Source organism: Corapipo altera, unplaced genomic scaffold (assembly GCF_003945725.1).
Source record: "Corapipo altera isolate COAL_440 unplaced genomic scaffold, ASM394572v1 165, whole genome shotgun sequence".
Taxonomy (NCBI): domain Eukaryota; kingdom Metazoa; phylum Chordata; class Aves; order Passeriformes; family Pipridae; genus Corapipo; species Corapipo altera.
In genome coordinates this window covers 1951949-1977187 of record NW_020884954.1, presented here as the reverse complement: position 1 = coordinate 1977187, position 25239 = coordinate 1951949, and the positions used below count along the sequence as shown (strand labels likewise).

The window sequence follows — 25239 nt, the reverse complement described above, 5'->3', positions numbered from 1 at the left end:
GAGGAAGGGCAGCCCTGCCCTGTGGCAGGAAGGGTCTGTGGTGCTCAGCCATCCACACCGGGGGACAAGGACAGAGCCTTGTCCTTCCCTCCTGCAGAGCTGCGTCCTCAGCTTCAGCCCCCATCCCCGTTTCTTGTGGCTCGTCCCTGTGGTGAGAAGCAGAGCCACCCATAAGTGACCACTGCAGGCTGTGCTCCAGCCCCTGCCCACAGCAGGACCCCCTCCACCCTCAGGTCGGGTTGCTCAGCCCCACTTTTATCCTGCAAGCTCAGCTCAGCCTTGGTCCCACCAGAACTGGGAGCTGCAGCTCTCCCTGCTTTCCTTCAGAGAGAGCAACCTGTGCCCCCCCAGCCAAGGGTGGCAGGTCACCCCACACTGCCAGCCGGGGCTGGGAGGGCAGGGACAGTCAGACCACATGCTCTGTGGGTAAATCTGCCCTTCCACCAGCTTGTTCCACCCTTCCCAGGTTGTCCAGTGATGTTATCCCCTGTAATTCCTAAATCCTTCCCGTGTGCACGGGCACACCTGGAATAATAAAGAGCCGAGGCTGCAGGTGCTCCAAGCGTGATTTGAACAGTCTGATGATCTCTGCAGCCTGACAGATTGATATTCCAGGAGACACGAGGATCTCTGAGAGTCAAACAGAAAACAGGAGAACGGTCCCAGGGCTGTTCCAGTGCCTGAATTCGAGGGCGACCCCCAAACACAGAGCCAGGGCTGCAGAAACTCTCATTCATCAAGATGCTTGAGAAGTATTTCATAGAGGAACTGAAGTGCAGAGAACACTTTCCTCCTCACTGACTTACTGTGCCACCATTTCCTCACTCACCTGCACCTTCTTTCACATCCACACTTGGAGCTCTTTGGGGCAGAGGTCACTGTTCCTCTGGTCACCTCTGCCAAAGTCTCCAACAAAAAAGACGGGTATAACCTCTCCACTTGAGCTAAGACATCCTAGCACCACAGACTGGTTTGGGATGGAAGGGACCTTAAAGCTCATCTCATTCCATGCTCACTTCTCTCCCCTGACCCCAGCTGGAGCTCAGTTAAACTGCAGTGCAAACACCTCTGCTCTTTCCCTTCAGCTTTTCTGCCCCCACCCTCCCTCAGGAGATGCTCATTTCACTCAGTCCGTGGCAGAAGGTGCATCAGCAGCTCAACACCCCAAACGCTGCCAGAAGAGCTCCTGGAGCAAACCCCCACACGCTCCCCACCCCTGGAGGGGGTGGTGCAGGGGGTCTGCCCAGGAGGCAAAAACCACTGCAGCAGCAAAGGAGGATCCCTCTCACACTGTGGTGACTTTGCAGCCAGTAATTCCCAGATGTTAAACTACCCTTCACAAGCACCACTCCTACCTGACTTCCCAGCTTGCTTCCCTGCTGCTGGGGCTGGGAGAGAACCCCTCTCCCATTCCCTCCCTCATCTGGGAACCAGCCCCGAGGGCAGCTCAGCACCCAGGACTTGTGCTTTGTTTCCTGGCTCCTGGTTCCACCCGGGCCATGCCCTGGGCACAGCTCAGTGCTGGTTCATCCAGACAGGCACCTTTCTGACTCCTGTGCTGGACTTTCCTGGCAGGGAGGGACACGGGGGCAGCCAGGAAAGGAAAGTTTCTAATTATAAACCCCAGGGCGTCCTCAGCCTCAGAGAAGTGTCAAAGAAGGAAGCACGTGGCTGACCTGAACTATTTATAAACTGGAAACACGATGGAACTGAACCAAACTCCTGTTTCCAAGCCTTCCCTCTCCCCACAGCCTGTCACCTGAGCGGTGTGACACCAGCCAGCCCTTGGCTCTGGCTTCCCCAAGGCTGAGCTGTGGCTGAGTGCACAAACCACACCCTCAGGTGAAAAGCAGGTCCTGGACTCCCAAGGGTGCCTGGAGGGTGCCCTCAGAAGGGTGGAGGTGTCAGGGCATGGTGCACACCAGGCTGATCCTGCTGGAGAGAGTTCTCCCTGCAGAGGGCTTGGAGCATTTTGCCAGGGAGCATCACAGGGGGGGGACACTCACCCTTGTTTTCCCCCCTGCAGCCAGGGAGGGTAACGTGCTGGGTTTGTGGGAGGGATGCTCCAGCTGCCCAGGACCCCTGGAAGGCTGGAGCCAACCTCCAGAGCTGGCTTTCCACCTGGGCTGAGAGGAGCAAGGCAGCACCTGGATCATTGCCCCCCTTTGGCACAGCAGATACCCCACTCAGCTCATCTCCTCCTCAGAGAGGAGCAGCAGCTCCTTGTGCCACCCAGGAGGATCCTCCCCAGTCCCAGCTGGGATGAGGACACGGGGCTCTGGTCTGTCCCTGCTCCAGCAAAGGCTGCAGGACATCACAGGGAGCCCTGGGGACCTGCAGTGCAGGGCTCCCTTCCTGGCAGGGCAGCCAGAAGAAAGAAGGAAGGACACAGGGGCAGGGAGAAGGAACTATTTGGGAATGCAGGAGTCCTAGAAATGTGACATTTTAAGACCTAGGTCTGTTCTGAGTCATCAGAAACAGTCTGGGCAGGGAAGGTCTCTGCCTTCAGGTTGAGCAGGTTCCTTCCTTCGGGGCATTTTTAAAGGGCAAACTTTGCAGGACCCTCTCACCTGTGGATCCGTTCCTTGCCAACCCCCATAGCAGCCTCTGCTCCCCAAATCCGTGGGGAAGCCAAGATTTGGCCACCAGGAAGAGCCCCATCCCCTCCCAGGCGAGCCCCTGGAGGAACGAGGCTGCTCCCAGGCACTGCTGCCTGCAGGGAAAGGAACTCTGTGCCATTTGTCACAACAGAAAGCTACCGAGGGCAGCAGCACAGAGCAAGGAATTGTTCTGCTTTCTCTGCAGAGCTCGTGGCTGATCCTCCTCACAGCATCCCAAACTAGAGAAGGGAAGGTTCCCAGGTTAGTTCTGGTGCCGTTGCTCTGCTCCTGCAAGTGATAATCCTGCTTTTATCCCGTGTTCCCCTCACAGGAGCCATACAGGATGCTGCACTCCCAGTGACTAACAAATTAATTGGGTTTAAGATGTGTAAAATTTAAAAACTGCTGTGGGAGGAAAGAACAGGAACCTTTTCCCTAAAATAATACCCCGAGTGCCCATTTGCTGTGTGTGCTGTGTGTTCATGCATTTCTTCTCCTCGCAGGGCGGTGGGTGTGCAGAAATGAGACCTTCCTGTTCTCTTCTTTGCATCTTGTTAATGCTCTGAGCCTCTCCTGTAACAGCAGCACCTCTGGCTCTTGCACCACTTTTGCTGGGGAGCCTCCGAGCTCCTCTCCCACCGTCAGACCCACACGGGGCCACTCTACACTCCCCCCTCGGGAGGCAGCAGCGATTTCCCTCCACCCTGTTAGAAAACCACCTTCGAATTCCACTGGCAGTTTGCAAATCCCAGCTGAGATCCACGGGCTGGAGGGAGCAGTGTCTGTTTTTGTGAGGTCCCAGCTCCCTGGGGGGAGGAGGTGGGAGCAGGAGAGGTGCTGTCCCTGTGCCAGACGGGCACGGGGCAGCCCCGGGCCAAACCCACACCTCATCACCACACCTATTAACCAGCCCCAGCAGCAACCCCGCCGGGCTGCAGCCCTGCTGTGGCCATGGGAGGATGGGGAGACACATCCCAGTGCTGGAGGCAGCCAGGACAGCTGGAGCCTCGTCTGCCAGGGGAGCTCAGCAGGGCCTCCTCGGGGGGGTTTGCTGAGATGGTGCCCGGATTTTTCTCGTGCTCTTTGGGAAGTGGGACGAGAGGGAACAGTTTAGGTCCCAAAAACACGCTCAAGGAATGTGCCTGGCCATGGGATTGTGGATCCATCCGCTGCTGGTTAATGAGCTCCCCCTGGGAGCAGCACCAAGACCCTGTTTGGGAGCTGTGCGGGGCAGGGGCCTCCACCTCCCACCCCGGGCAGCAGGGGAGGACAAGGCACCACTGCACCGAAAACACAGCCCCACTTTGGCTCCAAAAACATTCTGGCACAACTCACTGACTTGGATTTTATCTGCAAACGTTTTCAGCCCAATACCACTGGGAATCCTGATTTTTCCGAGACTTACCAACAGGAAATCCCGGGGCTGGAGGGCTCAGCTGTAATGAACTTATTGTGTACTCAAGCACTGAACGTCCATTTGGATTACAATGTCAGAAACAAGCACTGAGAGAAGGCAACTGTCCCCTGGGGTCACCTGTCAGGAACTCCCTGAGACTGCCCAGATATGGACCTGAGTTATATTTGTCCCTGTGCAAATGTAACAGCTAAGACTGAACAAACCTACTATGCCTTGGAGATGAGCCCCCTCATCCTCTCCCAGAGCCTTTTCCCACTTTTCACAGGGATTCCTTGGCTGGGGATGCTCCATCAGAGGCTGCCCAAAGAGCTCTGGAGCAGTCAGGGGCGTTGGGAGCCTAAATCCCTGTTAGTGCACATCTAAAGCAGGGCCACTTGGGTCAATCTGGGAGCCCAGAGCCTCAGGCACAGCCAGGATTCCCACCCTCCCAGGCACACACAGGTGAAGACAAGATCTTGCTCCCTGGGCTGAAGGCACCCAGGAATTAATCTGGAGCATGGGATGGCAGGGGAGAGGAGCACAGGGGCAAGAGGGACAACACACACCTTGCTCTGCAGGCACGTGGCTCATCCACCCTCTGCTCTCCACAGCCTGGCTGCAGACAGGAGCAGGGAGGCTGCACTGGAAAGCTGGAGACCTCCATTCCTTTCTCACACCCCACCCTGAGCACTCTGATAAAAATGTGCAGCAGGAACGTGGCTGAATGTGCTTGAACTCAACTGGGAACCGAGTGAGAAGATCCTGCAGCATCATGAACAAGAGTCTTTAGCTCCAAGTTAATGCTCTGAACGCTCACGGAACCACTGAGGCTGGAAAAGCCCTCCTAGACCACCCTGTCCAACCATTCCCCAGCACAGCCAAGGCCACCACTCACCCATGTCCCCCAGGGCCACATCCACAGGGCTTTTAAATCCCTCCAGGGATGGGGACTCCCCCACTGCCCTGGGCAGCTGTGCCAGGGCTGGACAACCCTTTTGGGGAAGGTTTATCTGGATCAGATCCACTCTCTGCAGCAGCATCTCCAGCTACATTTCAAGGCAAATAATTTCCATCTTATTCTTTCCATTCCTTACTCTTCCCTTTCATGCAGCTGCATTTCAGTCACGCTGTTCAACATTGCAAAATGGCTTAAAGTGAAATTTCTGCCTCCTGTATCTTCCCACTCCAGCTCCAGGACTGCACAGATGATGCCTTGCCTTTTTACTCTCTGCTGACAGACAGATGGGGTGGGAGAAAAGAAAAAAAATAAAACCACCAAAAAAACCCTGCTGTGGGTTTGATGACCAATAAGCCAAGGAGTTCTGGGCGCTGGGAAGGACACTGTGGTTGAAACAGGAACACAAAGGAGCCATTAAGGAAAACACACAAGTTGAGAGATACTAATCAGTTTTATTTTATAAATACAGATGAGCTTTCCCGCGATTACCAACATAGTTTTAATGTGTCATTTACTCTGGGATATTCTGGTCTTGCTTATTTGAAATACCTGGTCAAGCAAGGATAAGCCAATGCTGTTGTGCTTGCTATAAAAATATAGTGGGATCTGATCTTCCAAAACTAATATTCTCAAAAATCTCAGGAATTCCTAAGTGAGGGGAAGAGACTGCAATGAAATGCTTTCTCCACTTGAAGATATTTGCAGACATTTAACAGTGCCACAGCTGTGCAGGAACTGAAAGGCTTTTGACAGCTGAAAGCACACTGTGATCTATCATCTCACCTCCAAACCTACTGTTGGTTTCTCTCCCACTGCGCTGTTTGCAAAGTAATTTACAGGGGGGCAGGAAAAAAGATAAACACACAAAAAAGGAAAGCTAGGAGGTGGCTGCAGCCTGTCCAACCCCCCCAGGAGCTGGGCAGCGTGGAATCAGCCCTGGCACGCTGTCCCTCCTCACACCACAAGAGGTACAAGAGGAAGAGAAACCCAGGGATAACTGGAGGCCCCCTGAAGGCACATCCATGGGAAGCCCGTGCGACAGATGCAGAAATCAACCCTCGTGTCAGACACATTAACCATCACGGGGCTCAAGCAGGAACAGCAACACAACACTGGGGAGCACAACTAGACTTCATTTGGTTTGTGCAACCTGAGAAAAAGAGCAACTCACGAAAAAGAGAAATGCTGCCAAGCCCCACTGCTGCCCTGCACAGCCCATCCCACACGTGGCTGAGCGACACCGAGACCCCCATGGCGACCTTACCATGGCTCTCTGGGCTGCTCTGAGGAGTCACCACCACACACAGGTCATGCCTTTCTGTCACACAGGGACACCAGGGCGCCTACAAACAGGTCTGTGCTGCCTCCAGAGCACCAGCTGGGCCCAGTTATGGAACTTCCCCTGCAGGAGATGGTGAGACACAGGCACAGGGCAGAGGATCTTTGCTCAGCACTACTCAGTGCTGTGCTTCAGGTTGTTCATCTCTCCAGCCAAAGCACAGCAGGAGTTTCCTATCTATCCCTTCCCAAAGATGATGGCAGCACTTCCTCTGGGGAAGCTTTTATGAGGTTGGAATAGGGGAGCTAATTCAGGGGAGAAGATACTCCTGGATGTGTCCAACTTTGCACCTGAAATCATGTTCAGTGTCTCAAATAATCAAGTTCTCCGAGTGCTCCCATCCAGCACCTCATCCTGGGACTGACCAAAGCCAACAAATGGCTGCAGAGAGGCTCGATCCACCCCCCAACTGCAGACAGAGCTAACGGGGGAGATGTGACTATCATTCAACACAATCACTGTGGTGTCAGCTGGAAACAATGCTTATCCTAGGACAGTGCTATTCTGGATATTGGTTCTCACGCAGACGTCTTGTTCTGACAACAGAGAGCTGAGATTATACAATTCCACATCTGAACAAGGGAATTTAGGCTGGTCTGATGGTGAAGGCAGGGAAAGACTAGGTCGTGGTTCAAAAGAAAGCATAAAACCAGGGAAGAACAGAAAGCCAGGCATGATGAAGTGTTTTTTATTCTGCTATATATTTTTATATTTCAGAGCTCACAGGTGAGCCCAGATCCTCGGGTACACAATATAGAAGGCAAGAGCAATGAAATCCAAACGGAAACAAACACCAGGAATGGCAGAGCAGCTGCAAACTGCTTTCCCATTAGTGCAGCTGAACACGTGTGGCAGTGCTGACCTGCACCTCCAGCAAAGCCCTGGAAGCTTCTTCCTTCCAAGTACAGATGGTTAAAGAAAGGATATTAATTCAGATGAATAATGGGAAGTGCCTCCTTCCTGCAGAGGGTGGAACAATTCCACACATTTCCCTAATTCCAAAGCGCTGACTGCACTCTCAGGGATTTTAGGAAGGTGTCTGCAGTGCCCGTGTCCCCAGCAGACCCCTGGGAGGGTGGCAGCTGAACCCTCTGTGCTGGCAGTGGGTCCATCAGGTCTCTACTTGTGCCCAACCCCACTGGAAAGGGTCAGGCTGAGATCACTGGACAGAACCCTGGAGGTGATTTACTCCTCGAGGATTCCATGGGAAGGAAGAGCGAGTATGGAGGAGAGGAGGAGTGGGACAAACCCCCAAATGTCACTTCTGATTAACCAGCTGCAGGTATCCCACAGGTGCTCATTCTCTGGCATGTCCTCACTGCCAGCTGAAGACCCATCAGTGCAAACTAGAACTTCACAGGCTCCAGAGCCCAGCCAAGAGAAAGCTGTTCAACTGGGACAAATCCCTGGTATTTCTCTAACACTGGCTACATTGCTCAAGCACACACAGGAGTACCTGGGAGAAGGCAAAGATGTCTTACCACAAATGTACTTTTAAATTAAAGGTTCTTTTTTTTTTTTTTCCCTCTTCTGAAAAGATTAAAATAATTTTAACTCTAAAGAATAATTAAGAAATCAACAAATATTCATAGAAGGGCCTGATCGGTCGTTTTCAGGAAAGTCTTTATAAATGGATTTCAAGGCCTTAAAAAAAAAAAAAAAAAAAAGAATTCCAACAGATTATAAATACCAGACATAAAAGGACTGGAAGCAGAATAAACCTTTACCTGGGGCTGTGCACATACCATGATCCTGCGTCGCCGTGCTCGAGTCCACTTGTCTAACACCACAGGAACGGCTTTAGCTTTTTTATTTTTATAATTAATATAAAGAATAAGTGCAATTTGATTTCCCCCCCCCCGGGGCCCCGGTTCCCCCCCCCCCGGTCCCAGCTCACTTGTCTGAGCTCTTGCGGGCCCTGCGGAAGCTGGACATGTTCTCGTTCAGGGCGTAGATCCTGCGCGAGAACTCCTCGAACTCCCCCAGCACCTGCTCGTCGCACTCCACGGCCACGGCGCGTTCCACCGGGATGGAGTTGAAGTCCTCCAGCTGCTCCCCCGAGCCCAGGGCCGTGGCCTCCATGCCCATGATCTCCTCGGCCTGCTCCACGGCGCAGCAGAGCGCGGGGCCGGGCAGGGGCAGCTCCTGGGCCCCCGGCCCCACCGCCCCGTTCATTGCACTGCACCCGCCCGGAGAGGGGTCCCGCCGGCCCCGGGCAGGGGGCAGCAGGGCCCCGCTCTCCCCGTTGAAGCCGCCGCACAAGTCCTCGCCTTTCCCGGCGTTGCCCTTGGAGGAGTCCAGGGAGGCGTCCAGGGAAGAGCTGATGGGCCCGGGTGTTTTCTGCGGCTCCCCCGCGGGGACGGGCTGGGTTAAAGCGGAGTTGTAGCTGGGAGGAGGGGTTTTGTACTGCAGTCTCTCGTTCCCGGTGCTCGTGGCCCGTTTCCGCGGTCCCTTGTCCGGGGAAGGAAGCCCACTGGAGAAGCCAATGTGCAACCTGCCGAAGCTGGAGCTCTGTCTCTTTGGGACGGGGATGGCGCTGGACGTGTGGTGCCGGTCGCTGCAAGGGAAGGCGGGATCAATCACGGCCGTGGGGCAGCTCCCCAGCAAGGCAGATGTTTAACCCAAGGCTGCAGCAGTTCTTTCCTCACAACCCCGGGCTCCGCTTGGCCAAGGACTCGCATCCTGAAAGTGCTAAACCCTCCCCGTGTTTAGTGCCGTGCGAACCACAGAACGCGCCCCAGAGGACGACTTCCCTGAGCAGGAACCCTGACAGAGCCCCATGGTTTGGAGAGTCAATCACCCAAGAAACCACCACATTATGTTAATTCGCACTGTTAACACCATTTTACAGGCCCAAGCTGCGCTTTATGAATTATTGCTGTTGACTGCGTATTTATGAATTTATGGCCTGTACTGGGCCGTCATAAACTCTTCAAAAGTGAGGAATAATGGCTGAATCCTCCACGAGCAAAGAATTCAACAGTGGGCTTCCCTAACAGCTGCTCAAAGGAGGAAAACCACACCAACGTCACTATTTGCAGAGGGTTATTCTTGCCAGACCTTCTGCTTTTCTGTGTCAGTCATTCCAAAACCTTTGGGCAATCATCAGCCTCTGTTTCTCGAGGAACACGAACCAATCAAGCTTAATTTAATTTTTGACTTCACTATTTAATTCGGTTCCACAAACCCCTTTCACTGTCTCAGGTTCTGTAATTTGGAACATCCCCTTTGCACCATCTGGGCTGTGTTACGTGAATTTTCCTTCACTGGCTTAATCCTTACCCAAAAATAGCCACCACCCTATATGCAAATACATGATATGTACATTAACATAAGCAACCGGTTCATTTTCCTCCAAATTAAAAAAATAATAACAAAAATACAGGTGTTACACAGAGTTATATACATAACTCTGAGATTCAGCTGCTGTCAGGATGAGCCTCCTTCGTGAACTCCGTTTAGGAGAAACTCCTTCCTCAAGGCCTGAGACATTTTGGGATCTGCCTTGCAGGGGAAAAATCTTGGAACAGCAGTTATGAGGAGTCCCCAATGTGGATCTTTTTCCACAGGACTTTTCTTGTTTTGCTGCCCTTTGTAAATAGGAGAAAGTTGATTGCAACGAGTCCCTCTGTGAGGAGTGAGTGTCCCCACGGCAGGGCAGTGAGCAGCACTGCTGCTCTTCCCTTTCCTCTCCCACCCCACCTCCTCCCAGGCTGCCCCTTAATTCCATTGTAGGGCTTCCTTCTCTTCCATAAAACCCTCAAATCACCCAAAGGAGAGGTTGGTTTTCAGGATACACATTTGCAGCAAGTGAAGAAGAGAGGTAAGGGCCACACATGGAGGCAGCAGCAAAAACACCAACGCTTCCTTAAGATTCCAACAGCTGCTTCAGACCTTCTGAATGCAAACTCCACAAAGCATTTGCAGCTTTATCTGTCAACCAACCCCTTCACAATCAACCATTTATTTTTAAAGTGATGTAATGTGACAAACACAAGGACCTGAGGCAGGAGGCTCGTGAACTGTACTCAGGCAATGTGCACTGCAGAAATACTGGGGATGGTCTGCTGGCCCTCCCTTCCCCCAGCTCAGAGCCTTCTGCCCTTGCTCAGAAAAATAAATGAATGCTCTGTATTACTTATTTGATGAGATTCTGTTTATCTTACAGTTAGATGGCAAGTTGTAGGAATTTACCCAAATTCCAAGATGTGCAAATATTCACAAAGCCAGATATCGTTCAAGAACACTTCACTGGTTCCAGGGACACATCATCCTGCGTTTCTGTGAACTGATTCCTCAGGACAAGTGACAACTGAGTACTGCAGATCACTACTCCAATTACAGGACACTCTGCAATGAAGCAGATGGTGCTTTTCAGGGCAGGAGATCTCAGGTTTTGCTGCCTCCCCAATTCCAGATGCTTGCCTTGGACTCTTCCAGGGATCCAGGGGCAGCCACAGCTTCTCTGGGCAACCTGTGCCAGGGCCTCCCCACCCTCACAGGGAAGGAGTCCTCCCCAGTATCCAATCTAAACCTGCTGTCTGGCAGTTTAAAGCCATTCCCCCTTGCCCTTTGAGCTTCACAGCTCATGGAAGTAGTACAAAAACTATGTCAAAAAGGAAGTCACATTAGAAAGCAATCCTCCAACTGCTCAGGAAGTTTAGATACTGTCAGGTTCTGTCCCCAGTGAGGAGGGCTTGGCTTGCAGAAGCACAGCCCTTTACTCCAAGGTACAGCCTTGACCTGAATTACTGGGGTCGAGCTGCTCCAGCTTCCAGCCCCAATTCCCTGGCCCATCTCCTGAGGCAGCAAACAGGTGTGGATGCCTGTCCACAAAGAACAGCCTGTGACTGGAGGAGGATAAAACCTGAGCTGATGAACTGTCATCAGGCCCTAAAGACTTTCAGTCATCAGGCTGGATGAGACTAGAGCTGGTTACATATACGTACAGTTCCCCTCAGAAAGCAGGACTTCTAAATTAAAAATAAAAAAAAAAGAGAGAGAAAACCTCAGGTTTATTGGACATTGTAGATAAGAGAATGACATCATCCCCAATCTCAGTGTTTCAATTGCATCCAAACCTCAAAAGCCAATTTGCAGCAGTCTAACTTCAGCTGTAAGTCGTCCTGGCAGCAAAATTACAAAGTAGCTATTTTCTGCCCCAAATGTTAGTTTGCACTTGTTAATAAATTGTCCATTTGGGCATTCTAAGGCACAAGGCACAGCCTGCCCGCTGTAAACAGGTGAGAGAAAGTGACTGAAGCAGGACACAAACGTTTCTGAAGTTATTTTCTTAGGGAACACTTTCTGGTTGTTTGCAGTTCTGATAAAAAGCTCCTTCAGTCGGATTCACTTGTGATTATTTAATCTGTCTGCAAGGGGCTCAGAGAAGCTGTAAAGCAGTATGAGGGACAGAACACAATTCACAGGCTCAAACATGTATCTTTTCCTCCCCACAAAATGTTCCCTCTGAGGAACATTACTGGATCACAGCTGGTTAAAATACTAAATCTTGATTGCCTGGCCAAGAGCCAAAATCCACAGCTACAGCGCTTCGGTATGAGAATGCTTTTTAAAAAAAAAAAAAACCAACAACTTAAACACCATTTGATCTTTTCTGTTGCAAACTATGACCTCATGGCAGCAAGAACGCTAAATGAAGGTGTTTAGGTTGGTTTACAGCCATCCATGAAATGTTTGAAGCTCCAAGAGCAGCTCGGAGCCAACACCATGTCAACCGTGCTAAAAAGCAATAACAGTTTCTCACCTTCTTTAGAGATTCCTGGTTCAATAAGGTACAACAGCCACAGGGAGGCTGCCAATGTGAAGCTGAGGTGAAACTGCATCTTTTGGCAGCTGAGAATTTCTAATGCACGTTAAAAAAAAAAAAAAAATCAAATCTTCATAAATTAAGCTACCAGAGTTGTTTTTTTTTAACTCCAAAGTTCAGGGCTCCTCTTGGTCCTAGCAGCACATGAATCAAGATGCACCTTCAAAACACAAATTCAAGCCTTGGCACACAAGTATTTTTGAGGGAAGCCTTTAAATGTGACTCAAAAGGGCATCTCCCTGACTACAGATAAGCCCTTCCAAAGGAGTATCTTGTATTTACCAGCATTAGACAAGTGTGTTGTCTGTTCACCAGGAAAAAACCTCCTCCCTGGACTGCTCAAGTTTGCAGAGAGCTCTTTACTTGCTGTTAATAATCACACTGTCCCTCAGAAGTTTTACAGAGTGAAACAAAAATAAGCTGAAGAACAGGAGAGAAAATGAGTCAGTCTCTTGATTTGAGGCAACCATGATCTAAAGAGCCTGAGCTTGTGAAAGGTACACCTGAGTAAAATCATGTTAAAAACATCCAGGTTACGTGCAAGGAGAGATTTGAAAGGGGCTTCTAAAAAGATGAGGAAGAGCAACTTTTTAAGCAGGCAGAGAGTGATGGGACAAGGGGGGACAGTTCTAAACTAAAAGAGGGGAGACTTAGATTATACATTAAGAAGAAATCCTTCCTTGTGAGGGTGGGGAGGCCCTGGCACAGGTTGCCCAGAGAAGCTGTGGCTACTCCTGGATCCCTGGAAGTGTCCAAGGCCAGGTTGGACAGGGCTTGGAGCAGCCTGGGACAGTGGAAGGTAGGGGATTGGAACTGGATGATCTTTAAGGTTTCTTTAACCTTTCTGTGTTTTGGTCTCAAAAGCTGAAATAAACTGCATGCTCAGAAGAATGCAAGAGAAAAACTGCACAGGGCCTTTTGCATCTCCAAAAAGCTAATCTGAAAACTGAGCTGCTTTTCTGGAAGCCAGTGAAACCCCAGGACTAAAAAACTGGACACGGAGAATTATTCCCGAAAGGAAACAGGAAAGATTCAGGGGACCACAACCGAAACAGTTTAAATCAACAACAACTTTGGCTCATCATCTTTCACCCTCAGATTCAACATCCAGATCTGATGTCAGGAAGGTCCGTTTCTGCAGCTCTGTAGCCCCTGTAACAGTGTGAGGGAACCAACAGATCTGTCTTGATTTTGTCTGCATCCAGCACAAATCATATTTTGCAGTAGGGGTAAGGGGGGAGAAAAGTAAACACAGCAGGATATTGGTGCCAGGAGAGACATGAAGAGGGGAGCAGAGCTTGTAGACCTGCAAGCTTGCTGCCATAAATCACACGGGGAGGGATGTGAAAACACGGATTAATCATTGCAGTGTCATGCCTGAGGAACCAAAGCAACACAGATCTCCCCAGGCAGAGGGATCCAGCCAGCAAACCTTCCTGCACAGGCACTGGGCTCTCAGCCCTCCCAGTGCTTCCCCAGAGACTTGAAAGCCAAATTGCTCTGATGCACGAAATAGGGGGGCTCTTCTACAAAAGCTGTGCAGGGTTGTGTTGGTTTGTTTTTAAATCCGAAGAGGTAAAGAAACTATTATGTACTTTAAATCTAAACTGATGCTTATCAGAGCAAGGCTAAACCTGAAAAAACCACGTATTTCAGTTACACTGAATATCTCAGGGGTTCAGTTCAGTCCAGGCTGCAGAGAAATGCAGATGTCTCAAGCCAAAAGCAAAAGTGAGCTCGATGCATGGCTCAGGAGTTAACACCAGTTCTGTTCAAGGAGAAACCAAGCCCAGTGTAAGTATTGGTTTTTACCAGCTCATGATGGTTTGACAGAACTGGAATTAAGCAAAGCCCAGCTCTGGTGCTCAGAAAGGGAACTGAGGAGCAGCAGCAAGACCAAACAAACCTGGCAGTGCAAGGGAACATGTAAATAAAAACCCTCCCGTGTCCCTGTTCTCATCCTGCAAACCAAGGATAGCCTGGAAATACTGTACTGACTCCAGTTTGTGGCACAGGGTATCAGATGATTCACCTGCAGTATCCTGAAAACACACAATTCCTTCCAATCTCCACTTTAACAGCTGCTTGTTCCAGCCTAGGTGATCAGGTGTTATCCACAGGACAGTGGGCATCTGTACTCTGCCCAATTATCAAAGTCTAGCCAGCTTTACCCTCGAGCTGTAAAGCCTCATTTCCATTTAAATTATTAGGAAGCACTAAGGGCATTGTTTGGAATCCTTAGCCTTGAAAAGGGAAAGGTTAAAAAGGAACAACTGCTCACACTAGGTTTGGAGGTGAGAAGGAAATGAGGCATAGACATCCAGGAATGTGATACTCCCAGAGAACTATGCTTAATATTCCTAAATGTTTGGAAGTATTATCCAGCCAAAAAAACGTGCTTTGTGTTGCTAATGACTGTGCATCACCTACAGCAAACAACCAGAGGGTTGTGTGATGGCAAAACCTCCAAGACAGACTGCCCAGGCTAAGACAGAATAATACAGAGGGTGCCCCTGCTACCAACCATTAGATACAGCCTTAAGGCACCAATTAACTCCCCTCCCCTCTAGTGAGGAACACTGCTTTTCACACAGGCTTCCCCTCCTACATCAACCTCTGAGAAGGGCTGTGGGCCCATCCTACAGAAGGTAAGAAAACAGTGGAATATTGGGGAAGTCCCAGTCTCACCAGCCACGCTCAGCTTGTGAAGAGGAGCTGCTTGTTTGTGACATATCCTTACCTCCAAATGTTTTTGTAGCATCCACCTCTTTATTTTAATTACAAAAAAAAAAAAACCCACAAAAAAATATACTTACCATCTCACCATTAGCCCAATCTCCATGAAGTTTTTCAGGTTGGGAAGAGTTTGCCTTAGGTCTGGAGTACTCAGCCCATGCTGATACCTAAGCTGCAACAACAGAAAAAAACCCTAAAATCAGCACAGCTTTCCAAATCCCACAGAACATAACACCATGGTCAGTTAATTTACTAGGCTTTTTAAGAAAGTGTGGGATGATTATCCAGCAGTTCCAAGAGATTTATTCCTCTTAAGGAAATGTTCCATTTAATACTTGCATTAGCAAAACCCACCCAAGAACGGGGACAAAATAATCAGTCAATCTGAGTGTGAAACCTCCTTCCCCTTTTTCCATTTTCTGTCTGTAACAGGAGCTTAATGAAAACACAGCCATCAGGGGAAAAGACCAAATTTCAGCACAACACTCTGTGTTCACCAATTCCAAACATTTATTTGTGTGCAAGGGTCACTTGTCAGTCTCAGTGTCTGCTGGAATCAGTAGTGGAATTGTTGCAGTAACACCAACCAGTAAAAATACATATTGTCACACAACTGATGGAAATCTCTGCTCCTCATACAGTTTATATCAACATTTTAAATCCCATAATTAAACCCAGCATTCAAATCAGATGCCACGTAGCAAAGGGAAAGGCTTCAAACACTGACTGACTTTAACCCCAGTATTGACTCCTCCAAGCTGCTTTTCCCTCCAAACCTCAGATTATGACATCCACATGACAACTGTCACTGAAGGGAATCATAAACTACATGCTTAACAAGTCCCCAGATTAAAGATACCTTTGAAGAAAACAGCACAGGAAAGGGAGAAAGCCCCTCTTTCAAGCTTGAATCTCGAAACTTTGGGGAAACTGCAGAGAAATTTATCCCTCGTGTGGTTTAAATATAAACAAATATAACGATATAATAACATAACCACATAAATACAAATATAAAATATTTAATATAAACTGTAACTATAAATCATAAATATAAATATGAAAGTATAAATATAAACAAATAATACAATACATTTATCCCTTGTGTGGTTACAATATAAACAAAAAAAATCTCTAAATTCCAGTATCTTTCAGGCTATTGGGATGAAGCACTACCAATTTAATAAGGAGGTCTCAGCAGATGTTAACACCCTCTAGAAATCCCAGTTGGCCTCCAATACACACACACAGAGCAACTGCACAAATCCCATGCTGCTTGAGCTACCTGCTGAAACATGGAAAAATCCCACTCCAAGATAAATTCCTTTAGAATTCCACACCTGTTTCCAGAATTCCTGACAGTAAGGTGCAGGCAAGCATCCTCTAAGCTTCCAAAATTTGACTCCTCCCAAACAATCAGTTTGTCCCAGAAAAAGACCCTTGAACTTGGGAATGCTTTTTCTGCTCATCTGACTTTCAGAAAGAAAAATCACTTTGGGAGAAAATCCCCCTCAGTCCTGCACTGTGCACCAGGAGGCCATTTATTCCAGGTTATTATTTCCACATGGACACAGCCAAGTCATGTGGTGGCTTGGACTCACTGCTGCTGCTACAATGACAGAGCCTGGATTAAGACAACCATGCAACATAAATTACAAAACCATCACCACACTCTCCTGATGGGATTACAGTGGATTTGGTTTGCCAAAGAACTCGCCTGGAGCAAAAGAAATAAAGAAGAAGGATAAAAAAAAAAAACCCACCAAAATCAAAACCTTTGCATTTGTTCCCCCTCCAACAAGCAAAAGCTCATAGAATAACCATCTTTAAGTTCTAAGGTTTTAGAGCATGAAAGGATTGGATTAAGGGCTCTCTCTGTCCAACAGCCAAGATCAGAGGAATGCGTGGGAGGCTCAGATTAAAACATGGGCAAAGCCACTGTTTCTACTAAAACACATTTTCATATTGCTGATAGCAGAGTTGCATATTAAGTAAAATGAAGACATAAGTTCTGTGAAACCTCTAGAAAAAGACTCTGCTTGAGGGTTGTCAGCCCTCAGCAGTGAACCAGCTCCACTCTGAGCATCTCTGAACCACCACTCCATCCAAGCACCTTCCAAGGATTTACTTCATCAACAGGACTTTTGTACTTCATTAAACTCATGCCAAACACAGGAAAGCTTACAGCCTTCCTACAGGCAACAATTCCACATTAAAACCTTCATTCACCCAATCCAGCAGCACAGATCCCTCCTTTGTGAACTAATTAAAACACAAACCTACAAAGGCTCAGTCACTCTCCTATAAAGTCCTTAAGAAGGACCAGAACTACTAAAATTTTTTTTCCAAGCAAGTTGGCTTGAAAAGAAACCACTTAGTTATCTTTCTATTTCTGGGTAATTGCAGATTGCCCCCAAGACCAGAATTAGGGGTTTTGCCACTCTGGGGCTGCCTTTTAAGAAAAAATACCGATATCCTGCATTTACGTGCAAAGAACAACAGCCCTTTTCCTGCCCTGGTCCCTGGGACAGGTTTAATGACTGGGGCTCTACAAGCACATACATTTACTTTCAGCCAGAAACCACAGAGTACCTGGACTGGAATATCATTTTTTTTTGGGGGGGGGGGGAATGCAGAATGACTCCAATTCTGAACTCATCTGTTGATCATTTCCCATATTGTTTCCCCAGCCGTGTTCTGAGCCATGTGGAAGCAGTCTAAGGGCTCAGAATACATTATTAAAGTTCAAAAGAGCTGCCCCTTCACTACATGTTATGCATAATATTGAAGCCTACGCCGAAATCTGCTGTATTTTTGGGTTTCCCCGTGTCTCTCCACTGGTCCTTGATGCTGCAGCACCATCTGTACCCAGGCAGGAGGAGGACCCAACCCTCTGCACCGTGCACAGCTCCTGCTCTGCTAAGGCAGTCAAGAGCAATTTGGAATGACTTCCAGCTAAACGAGGAGTTTCTCTTGATAGCATCGAGAATTTCAAAAGAACATCTGCTCCACAAATGTGAAAACCTACAAACAAAAATAGAAGCAAAAAAAGTGTTCTTTCAATCAGCTTTGCAGAGCTGGTCACCAGCCAAGCGTTTACAGGAAGGTTTTCAGAGGATGTCAAACGCTGGGACAGAAATGTAAAATGCAAGTTTTAATAAAATGACATAGTTAATTGTTTTACAAGATCCTGGATGACTTTTCAGAGGATGAAGGAGCACTGGCTGGGGTTCAGATGACTAAGCAGTGCAATAATGGAAACAGAAAGTGTTGTTACAACGCCTGTTGCTACACAAACAGCCTCGGGGCTCCGTGAAATAATGCCTGCTGCTATACAAACAGTTTGTGTGTTTGTACCTTTAGGGGAAATTATAAACTCTTAGATTTTTGAACTATTTTCCTGGAGCTGGGGAGTTGTTCTAGCTCAGAACACCTATGTGGCTCTCCTGAAAACCCCTGAGCTGCAGCATCAGTGAAACACGTTGTGGTACAGAACACCTCTTCAGAGAACATCAATCTGAACATCTAGCATTAATTTTCATTTCTCTTACTTAAAAAGACTGTCAGCAAACATCAAGCACAGTTTGGAAGTAAACATCACCAGGGGGGTTTTTAAGTTTTCTTAAGCTTCTTGGGGAAGCAGGAGGGGAAAAAAGCAACATAACAAGCACTGGTGATTATAACAGGTCTTCAAGTCCTCAGCGTTGCTTTCAGAAGGAGCAAATCCAGGACTGCCCCAGCAGTGACAGCCCTCATCCAAGCAGGAGGAAGTGCTCAAATACAACAGCTATTTTAATGGAAATTATGACTTATCTTGATAAGTCAACACCTGCCTCCTTCCCCCAGACTTCCACCTGAAAAGCAGATGTTTACTTTGCAGTTCTTTCAGAGTACTAAACCAACAAGAAAAACAAGTTACTTCAACATCCTTGAAGACCCGTGTCCTTCATTAATGCACAGGCTGTAAAGTTGCCCAAGCTGACCCAGAGTGCCTAAACCTTCATTAAAACCACCATAAAGGGCTCCACCACAGCTGGGACTTAGCAATGACAAATAAGGCACACAAACAGCACGGGAAGGAGACAACTGCACTTCATCCTTTACCTTCAAAGGGTGCTTACGGTCACACTGTTATTTTTAAAGCATTCTTAGTCTAACCTGGCCTGGTCTGTCCTGCATTCCCAAGGCAGAGCTGATATCAATAAGACACTTAGTAAGATACTGTCTGTGTGAAGCCCTTCCATCTTGTCCTGGCACTCCAGGCCCTCGTCCAAAGTCCCTCTTCGCTTCCACCTGAAAGGTGGGGGAAATACATGCATGAAATCTAAGTACAACAGGGATTCAGCACTGCCCAAGGAAACTCTACTCTCTTCTGATAACAGAACTAATTCCCTTTTTTACCTTCTTTGGTTTGCCACAGAATTACATTAAAGCAGCTTCTTCCCCTCACCTCCACCAAAACACCAAGTCTGGTCTTCATTCAAAGCCAGCGGCAGCCTCAATGACAAATGCTCAATAACTTGTGACATTCTGCCAAACATTTATGAAGGGGCTTTCTTCTAATATTTAAAACTGAAATGGGATAATAGACAATATTTAACACTGGATTTTGGTTTCACAGCAATAGTGTTTATTGGAGATAGACCTCAAGAAAACAAGGAAATAGGAGTACGTGTTTGAGTACATGTGGAACACACTGGAGAACTAAACACTCAGATGAGCCAAAAGCTGTGTTTCCTCCAGGACTCTTGCATGAAACCCTTGCTGAGAGGGAACTCAACACCCCTCCAGAGAGGTCTCACACATCAGCCTTCGTGCTTCCAGTCTGGTGCCCCAGTGAGGAGATGGGGACCCAAAAGACAGGCTGGGAGAAACAGCCCCTCACAGAAGTGAACTATTCCTGTAAAACTTGGTGGTTATGGGGCTTGTTATAAAACCCAACGGATATGGGCCCCCATGCCCATAAAGGTGCCTCTCAGATGCCATGACTGTTTCATAAAAAGGACATTAAAAAAGGCAATTTAGAAGACAGAGCAGTTACTGGCCTCGAAAAGCTTCCCCTGCTCCCCAGTGAAGCACTGAAATAACTAAAACCATGTTTACTGCAGTCTTGCTGCATTTATAGCTTGATAAGATGAAACTATAGAGCATAACCTTTCCAGGTTCAGGTCAGAGCTTCTCAAAAGGGCTTGGGATCACAAAGTGATGTTTATTGGATTATAAGACACTTATTTCCTATGACCTCATTCATCCTGAGCTCTTGTATTAAAAATCCTTACATCAGGCACAGAACAAAAGGTCAGATGTGCAAAAGTCAAAAGGAGAAAGATAAGTAACATTTTGTACCTCCACCTTAAACACAACATTTTCTGGATGTGTTTAGCTCCCCAAGTATAATTCAGCACACCTGGAGGTTACTTTTTACCTATATAACCCAAATAAGACCCCATAAATATCAGAGGGGCAATCAGGAATGCACAGGCAGGCACAGAGAACTGGCCCACCTTGGCCTGGCTGGAAATCAGAGAGAACACACACATGGTGCTACTCACTCCTCCTCCATTTATCCATTACCTCCACATTTTGATAAATCCACTCCCAAACCAGGCAATTTTCCCACCAGTCCAGCTCTACCCTGTACCTTAAGATGCTGCAGGAAAGGAACCTGCAGGATTATTTCAGTGTGCACAACAACGTGCTCCATCAGGTGCTGCAAGCACTCAATCTCTCAGCTATTTGTTCTCTGGTGTTATGTTGGGAAAACCCCTTGTTTTACAGGGGGTTAAATGCAGCTTCTGGCAGTTCAGTCATCCAGGTGTGGGAAAGCTGCTCCTCCAGGTGAAAAGGCTCTACCCAAAGAGCAGGTGATTCAGCCCGTGGCACAGAGCCTAAAGGGAGCAAGAATTTGGGGGTTCTCAGCTCCCAGCCACATCTGGTACCTCAGCTAAACTGCTTCCCATGTGTCCACTGTGCTCCTTCAGTGGGCAAAGGAGACTGACTTCTAAAAAAAGAAAGATTAGACAGTGAATCAAATGGGCAAAGCTCCCATTTGTGAGTACAGAATCAACAGTTTAACCTGTGAAAGACTTGCTTCCTCTCAGGATAACATCAGCATTCCCTGAACTCCACACGGCACTGAGACACTGGGAATGGTTCCTCATGTGATGGACAATATCTCAAACTTAACAGCTGAGGTCAGGCAGCATTAAACCAAGGACAGTTCAGCACTGAGCTTCCTGAAAACATCCACTTAAACGTGCTACATTGAAGCACAGCTTGGTTTTTTAATGACACAATATTAACTTGGGAAATATTCACATGAATTACACACAAGTCCAGACCAGAGAGATACAATAACCCCGTTAGAATTCCAGCCTCTTGGAAAACAAAATACTTTAAAGCTCTGGATTTCCAAACATTCTGGACTGATCAAAAAAGTGAATGAGCCAATAAGGATCAGACACTTTTATTCCTTTTGCTGGAGAACAACTTGCTCTAAACTTCAAGCAGGGTTCAGAAAAAGCCTGAAAGGCATTTATAGATGGTTAAGCAGCTGTCACAACCAAAGCTTTCAAAACAGGTTTTTGCCCTGATGTGCCAAATCTTATGCACAAAAGTATGAGACAAACCCTGCCCCAAGGAGGACAAAACATACACTTTAAACTGTGCAATAGAAGAACAAAGGATGTGAGGGGTGAAGTGAAAATAACAGAAGCCTGGGGGGTGAAAAATCAAAAGCCCAGAAGTCACAGTTTGTCACTTGCTTGCAAATGACAGAAGAGCAGAATTTTTGTACATTAAAGTAGGGGAAGTTTCAGGAAGATGCATTTTCTTTTCACCATGGCAGAAGGTGAGAAGGCTCCAAAGGAAGAGACAGGCTCCCAGAGAGGTCCTGGAATTCCACAGGTGTTAACACCTTATACCTGACAGTGCAGCCTTGCCTCCAGTCACACACCCTAGTCATTAGGAAAAATCCCACACTACAGCTTTTTCCTACACTGCCACGTTGTGCCAGGGCTTGATAACAGACTTCCCACTTCCCTCTGTCCTTCAGTTCCACAACACAGCACTTGCACTCACTACAGTGCAGTTTAGGTTGGCAAATCACACGTGTTTATGGCAGCTTAACCAGACCAGGAATCCATTTGCCTTTTGATTACTAAATTTTGGTTCTATTTTATAAACACACACTCATTGATTTGAGAAACAGAGCAGTCTGAGGAGCTAATGCAGAGCTGGTGACAGCTGCACACACCCCAGTGATGGAACACACAGGGCAGGGGGGGGTTCTCCAACCAACAATAGGACAAGGGGACATGGGCTCAAGCTCTGCCAGGGGAGGTTTAGGTTAGATGTTAGGAAGAAATTCTTTACAGAGAGGGTTATCAGGCATTGGAACGGCCTACCCAGAGAGGTGGTGGATTCACCATCCCTGGAGGTTTTTAAAAAGAGATTGGACGTGGCCCTTAGTGCCATGATATAGTAATTGGAGTTGGATCAGGGGTTGGACTTGATAATCTTGGAGGTCTTTTCCAACCCAATCTATTCTATGATTCTATGATTGGTTTTGGAGAGGTGAGTCCAGGCACAGCTGGTGATGCCACATCTTCTATTCACAGAATCCCAGAATGGTCTGGGTTGGAAAGGACTTTTAAGCCCATCCAGTCCCACTCCTGCCATGGGCAGGGACTCTTTCCACTAGCCCAGGTTGCTCCAAGACCTGTCCAGCCTGGCCTTGGACACTTCCAGGGATGGAGCAGCCACAGCTTCTCTGGGCAACCTGTGCCAGGGCCTCCCCACCCTTGCAGCCAAGAATTCCTTCCCAATATCCCATCTCTCCCTGCCCTCTGGCAGTGGGAAGCCATTCCCTGTGTCCTGTCCCTTCATCCCTTGTCCCCAGTCCCTCTCCAGCTCTCCTGGAGCCCCTTCAGTCCCTGCAAGGGGCTCTCAGGTCTCCCTGGAGCCTTCTCTTCTCCAGGTGAACCCCCCCAGCTCTCCCACCCTGTCCCTATGAGGATGATGCTCCATCCCTCCCATCTCCCAACCACACTGCTCATCCCACCCGAGCTGCAGGAGCCTCCAGCTGCAGGTGCAGGGATTGGAACAGGCAGAAGAGCCAAGATCTGCCCCTCCTGAGCGAGTTACCAGCAGCCTTTGCCCATGGGCAAGGACAGGCAGGGTTTGAGCTGCATGAAAGGGGGACTGCTCTTACAGCTAATCCAGGCTCATTTCAACCCACGGGATCTTGGCATGGGCGATAGGAAAGGAAAAAAGGAAAGCCTTTCCAACGAGTTTGCAAAAAGCTTATGTAAATTCCCCAGGTTTAAATGCTGTGGCCCACTGCTGCCCTGGGAGACTTTCAGGAATGAAACCTCTCCAAAGAGCTTTTGGCTCCACACAGCTGGAGAAGGTACTTTGTGGTTTTTCAGGTGCAGTCCCTTCCTCTTACCATTAAAATGAGTGCTTGGCACTTCCCAAGATGAGGACTCGACTCTGGCTTCAACCTGTGCTCTTTCAAGAACACTTTTCCCTGTGCAGCTGAATTGGCCCCAAATTCAGACAGTGCATTCTTTCTGAACTGTATGTTTTATGATCTTAGTTTAGGGGCCTTGTAAAATACGTAGTGTGCAAGTCACAGCATCCTACACTCCCAGGGCCATAACCACTGCATCCACACTGCTACCCACAGCACCCTTAAAGACACTTCTGCTCCCTAGTGTTTATTGCCAAAACAAATTTCTAGGCCTAACATTTCTGCTGTTCAACTTCCCATGGAAAAGTTTAATAGTTTCTATTATAAAGTGGATTTTCTCACATGTTTGATAGTCTAATAGGAGCCAGGAGCTGCACATCTTGCCTCATTTCATGATCAAGAGCTGAATTTCAGTTGGGTTTCTTACACATGGCACCAGTACATAAGCACTCAGCTTTCCTTCCATGCAGCTATTGGAAAGATGGCAGTTTGGCTGCACCTAAAACATGTCAAGGAGTGTTTTGCTTTTCTTCTGTGCTTGTTCCTTACCTCGTGCATTGGACAGGCCACTGGAGCACAGGGCAGCACTCCCAGGAGAGCAGCACTGGCTGATCATCCCCAGCAAGTCACCCCAAGCACGAAATTCCTCCTGCCACCACGTGGACACAGCTCTGGACACACCACAGGAGAGCTGGACACCAGTTACTGCCTTGGATCTGCATTGTACTGATGTGAAAACAAACATCCTTGGGGACTGACAAAGGAGGGAGGGGTTTTCCTGTGTCCAATAGCAAAGTTCATGGGTTGCTAATGACTGTCAGATGAAAGCACAACTGTTCCTTGGCCAGGGCTGAGCAAACCATGCCAGTGTCAGTCTGACACCCCTCAAGAGCTGTCTGACAAAACAGATCAGGATCAGAAGAGATCCCTCCCTGGGGGGTGATCCTGAGCACGCACCCAGCCTGAACAGGAGGAAGAACAACCTCAACTCCTGCCCTGTAACAAATCCCAAAGACTTCACTCAGCCTGGGAATGATGCCTGGGAAGGTGATGCTCAGAGTGCCACCATCTGCAGAGCCCCCAGCAAACACAGCCAGGAACTTTTGACACAGGCAGGCAGGGACAGGACAAGGGGAGCAGTGCCAAACTAAGAGAGGGCAGATTTGGGTTAGATACCAGGATGAAATTCTTTACTCAGAAGGTCCATGGCTGTGCCAGCAGGATGAGACCCCTGAGAGGTGCCAGCCTTGCCCCTGCTGTGTTCACTCACCGCCCACAGCAAACCTGACCAAGCTTCAGGAGCTCCTAATATTCAACCACTGTAACAGGAGGTTTCCACAGTGTAGTCTCAATCTCTCTGCTGTGAATATCAGGGTGAGAGTTCATTTCCTTCTCCTCCTAAAGCCTCCTCTTCCTCAGATACTCCCCACACATGCCTCATTTACCAGCTGTGGAGTCTGTGGGATCAGCTACCTGCTGAATGCTCTCCCACTGCCCAATGCTTTGCAGAGCTGAGCAATTCACTCCCATTTTTAGCAACTGTTTGGTACTTTACCTTTGACAATGACAGTGAATTTTTGGGTAGGTATTACTAGACACAAGTCACTAATTTCCCTGTGCAAAGAATAAAACCCACCCCCACATTTGTTTGTTAAGAGTCGAAGAGCTGAAATCTTAACTGGAAATTTATGGTCTTACCTAACGTTATCCAACTTAAAAAGCTCCTCTGTGCACTTCGTGAGGGATTCAATTTTACAAACAGAAAATATGGGGATTGAAACAATTTGTGCTCATGTCCAGATGGAAGTTATTATGAGCTCTCGGAATTAACACACATTGTTTTGACTTCGGAATGTAACAGCAAAGCAAGTTTCCCCAAATAAATGCTCTACCAAGCTAGCACGGAGCTG

General features: G+C 48.1%; 1 protein-coding gene across 2 annotated transcripts in view; it reads right to left on the bottom strand.

Annotated features, from left to right (window-relative positions):
- Positions 1–6965: 6965 nt before the first annotated feature.
- The window catches only part of UVRAG (UV radiation resistance associated), a 62001-nt gene continuing 43727 nt past the window's right edge, over positions 6966–25239 (bottom strand). For both annotated transcript variants that reach the window (XM_027663603.1, XM_027663604.1), the window contains exons 14-15: positions 14940–15031; positions 6966–8850 (exon numbers count right to left, since the gene is read on the bottom strand). In XM_027663603.1, coding sequence (XP_027519404.1) covers positions 8187–8850; positions 14940–15031 — 756 coding nt within the window. In that variant the 3' untranslated portion in view covers positions 6966–8186. The remainder of the gene's footprint in view (positions 8851–14939; positions 15032–25239) is intronic.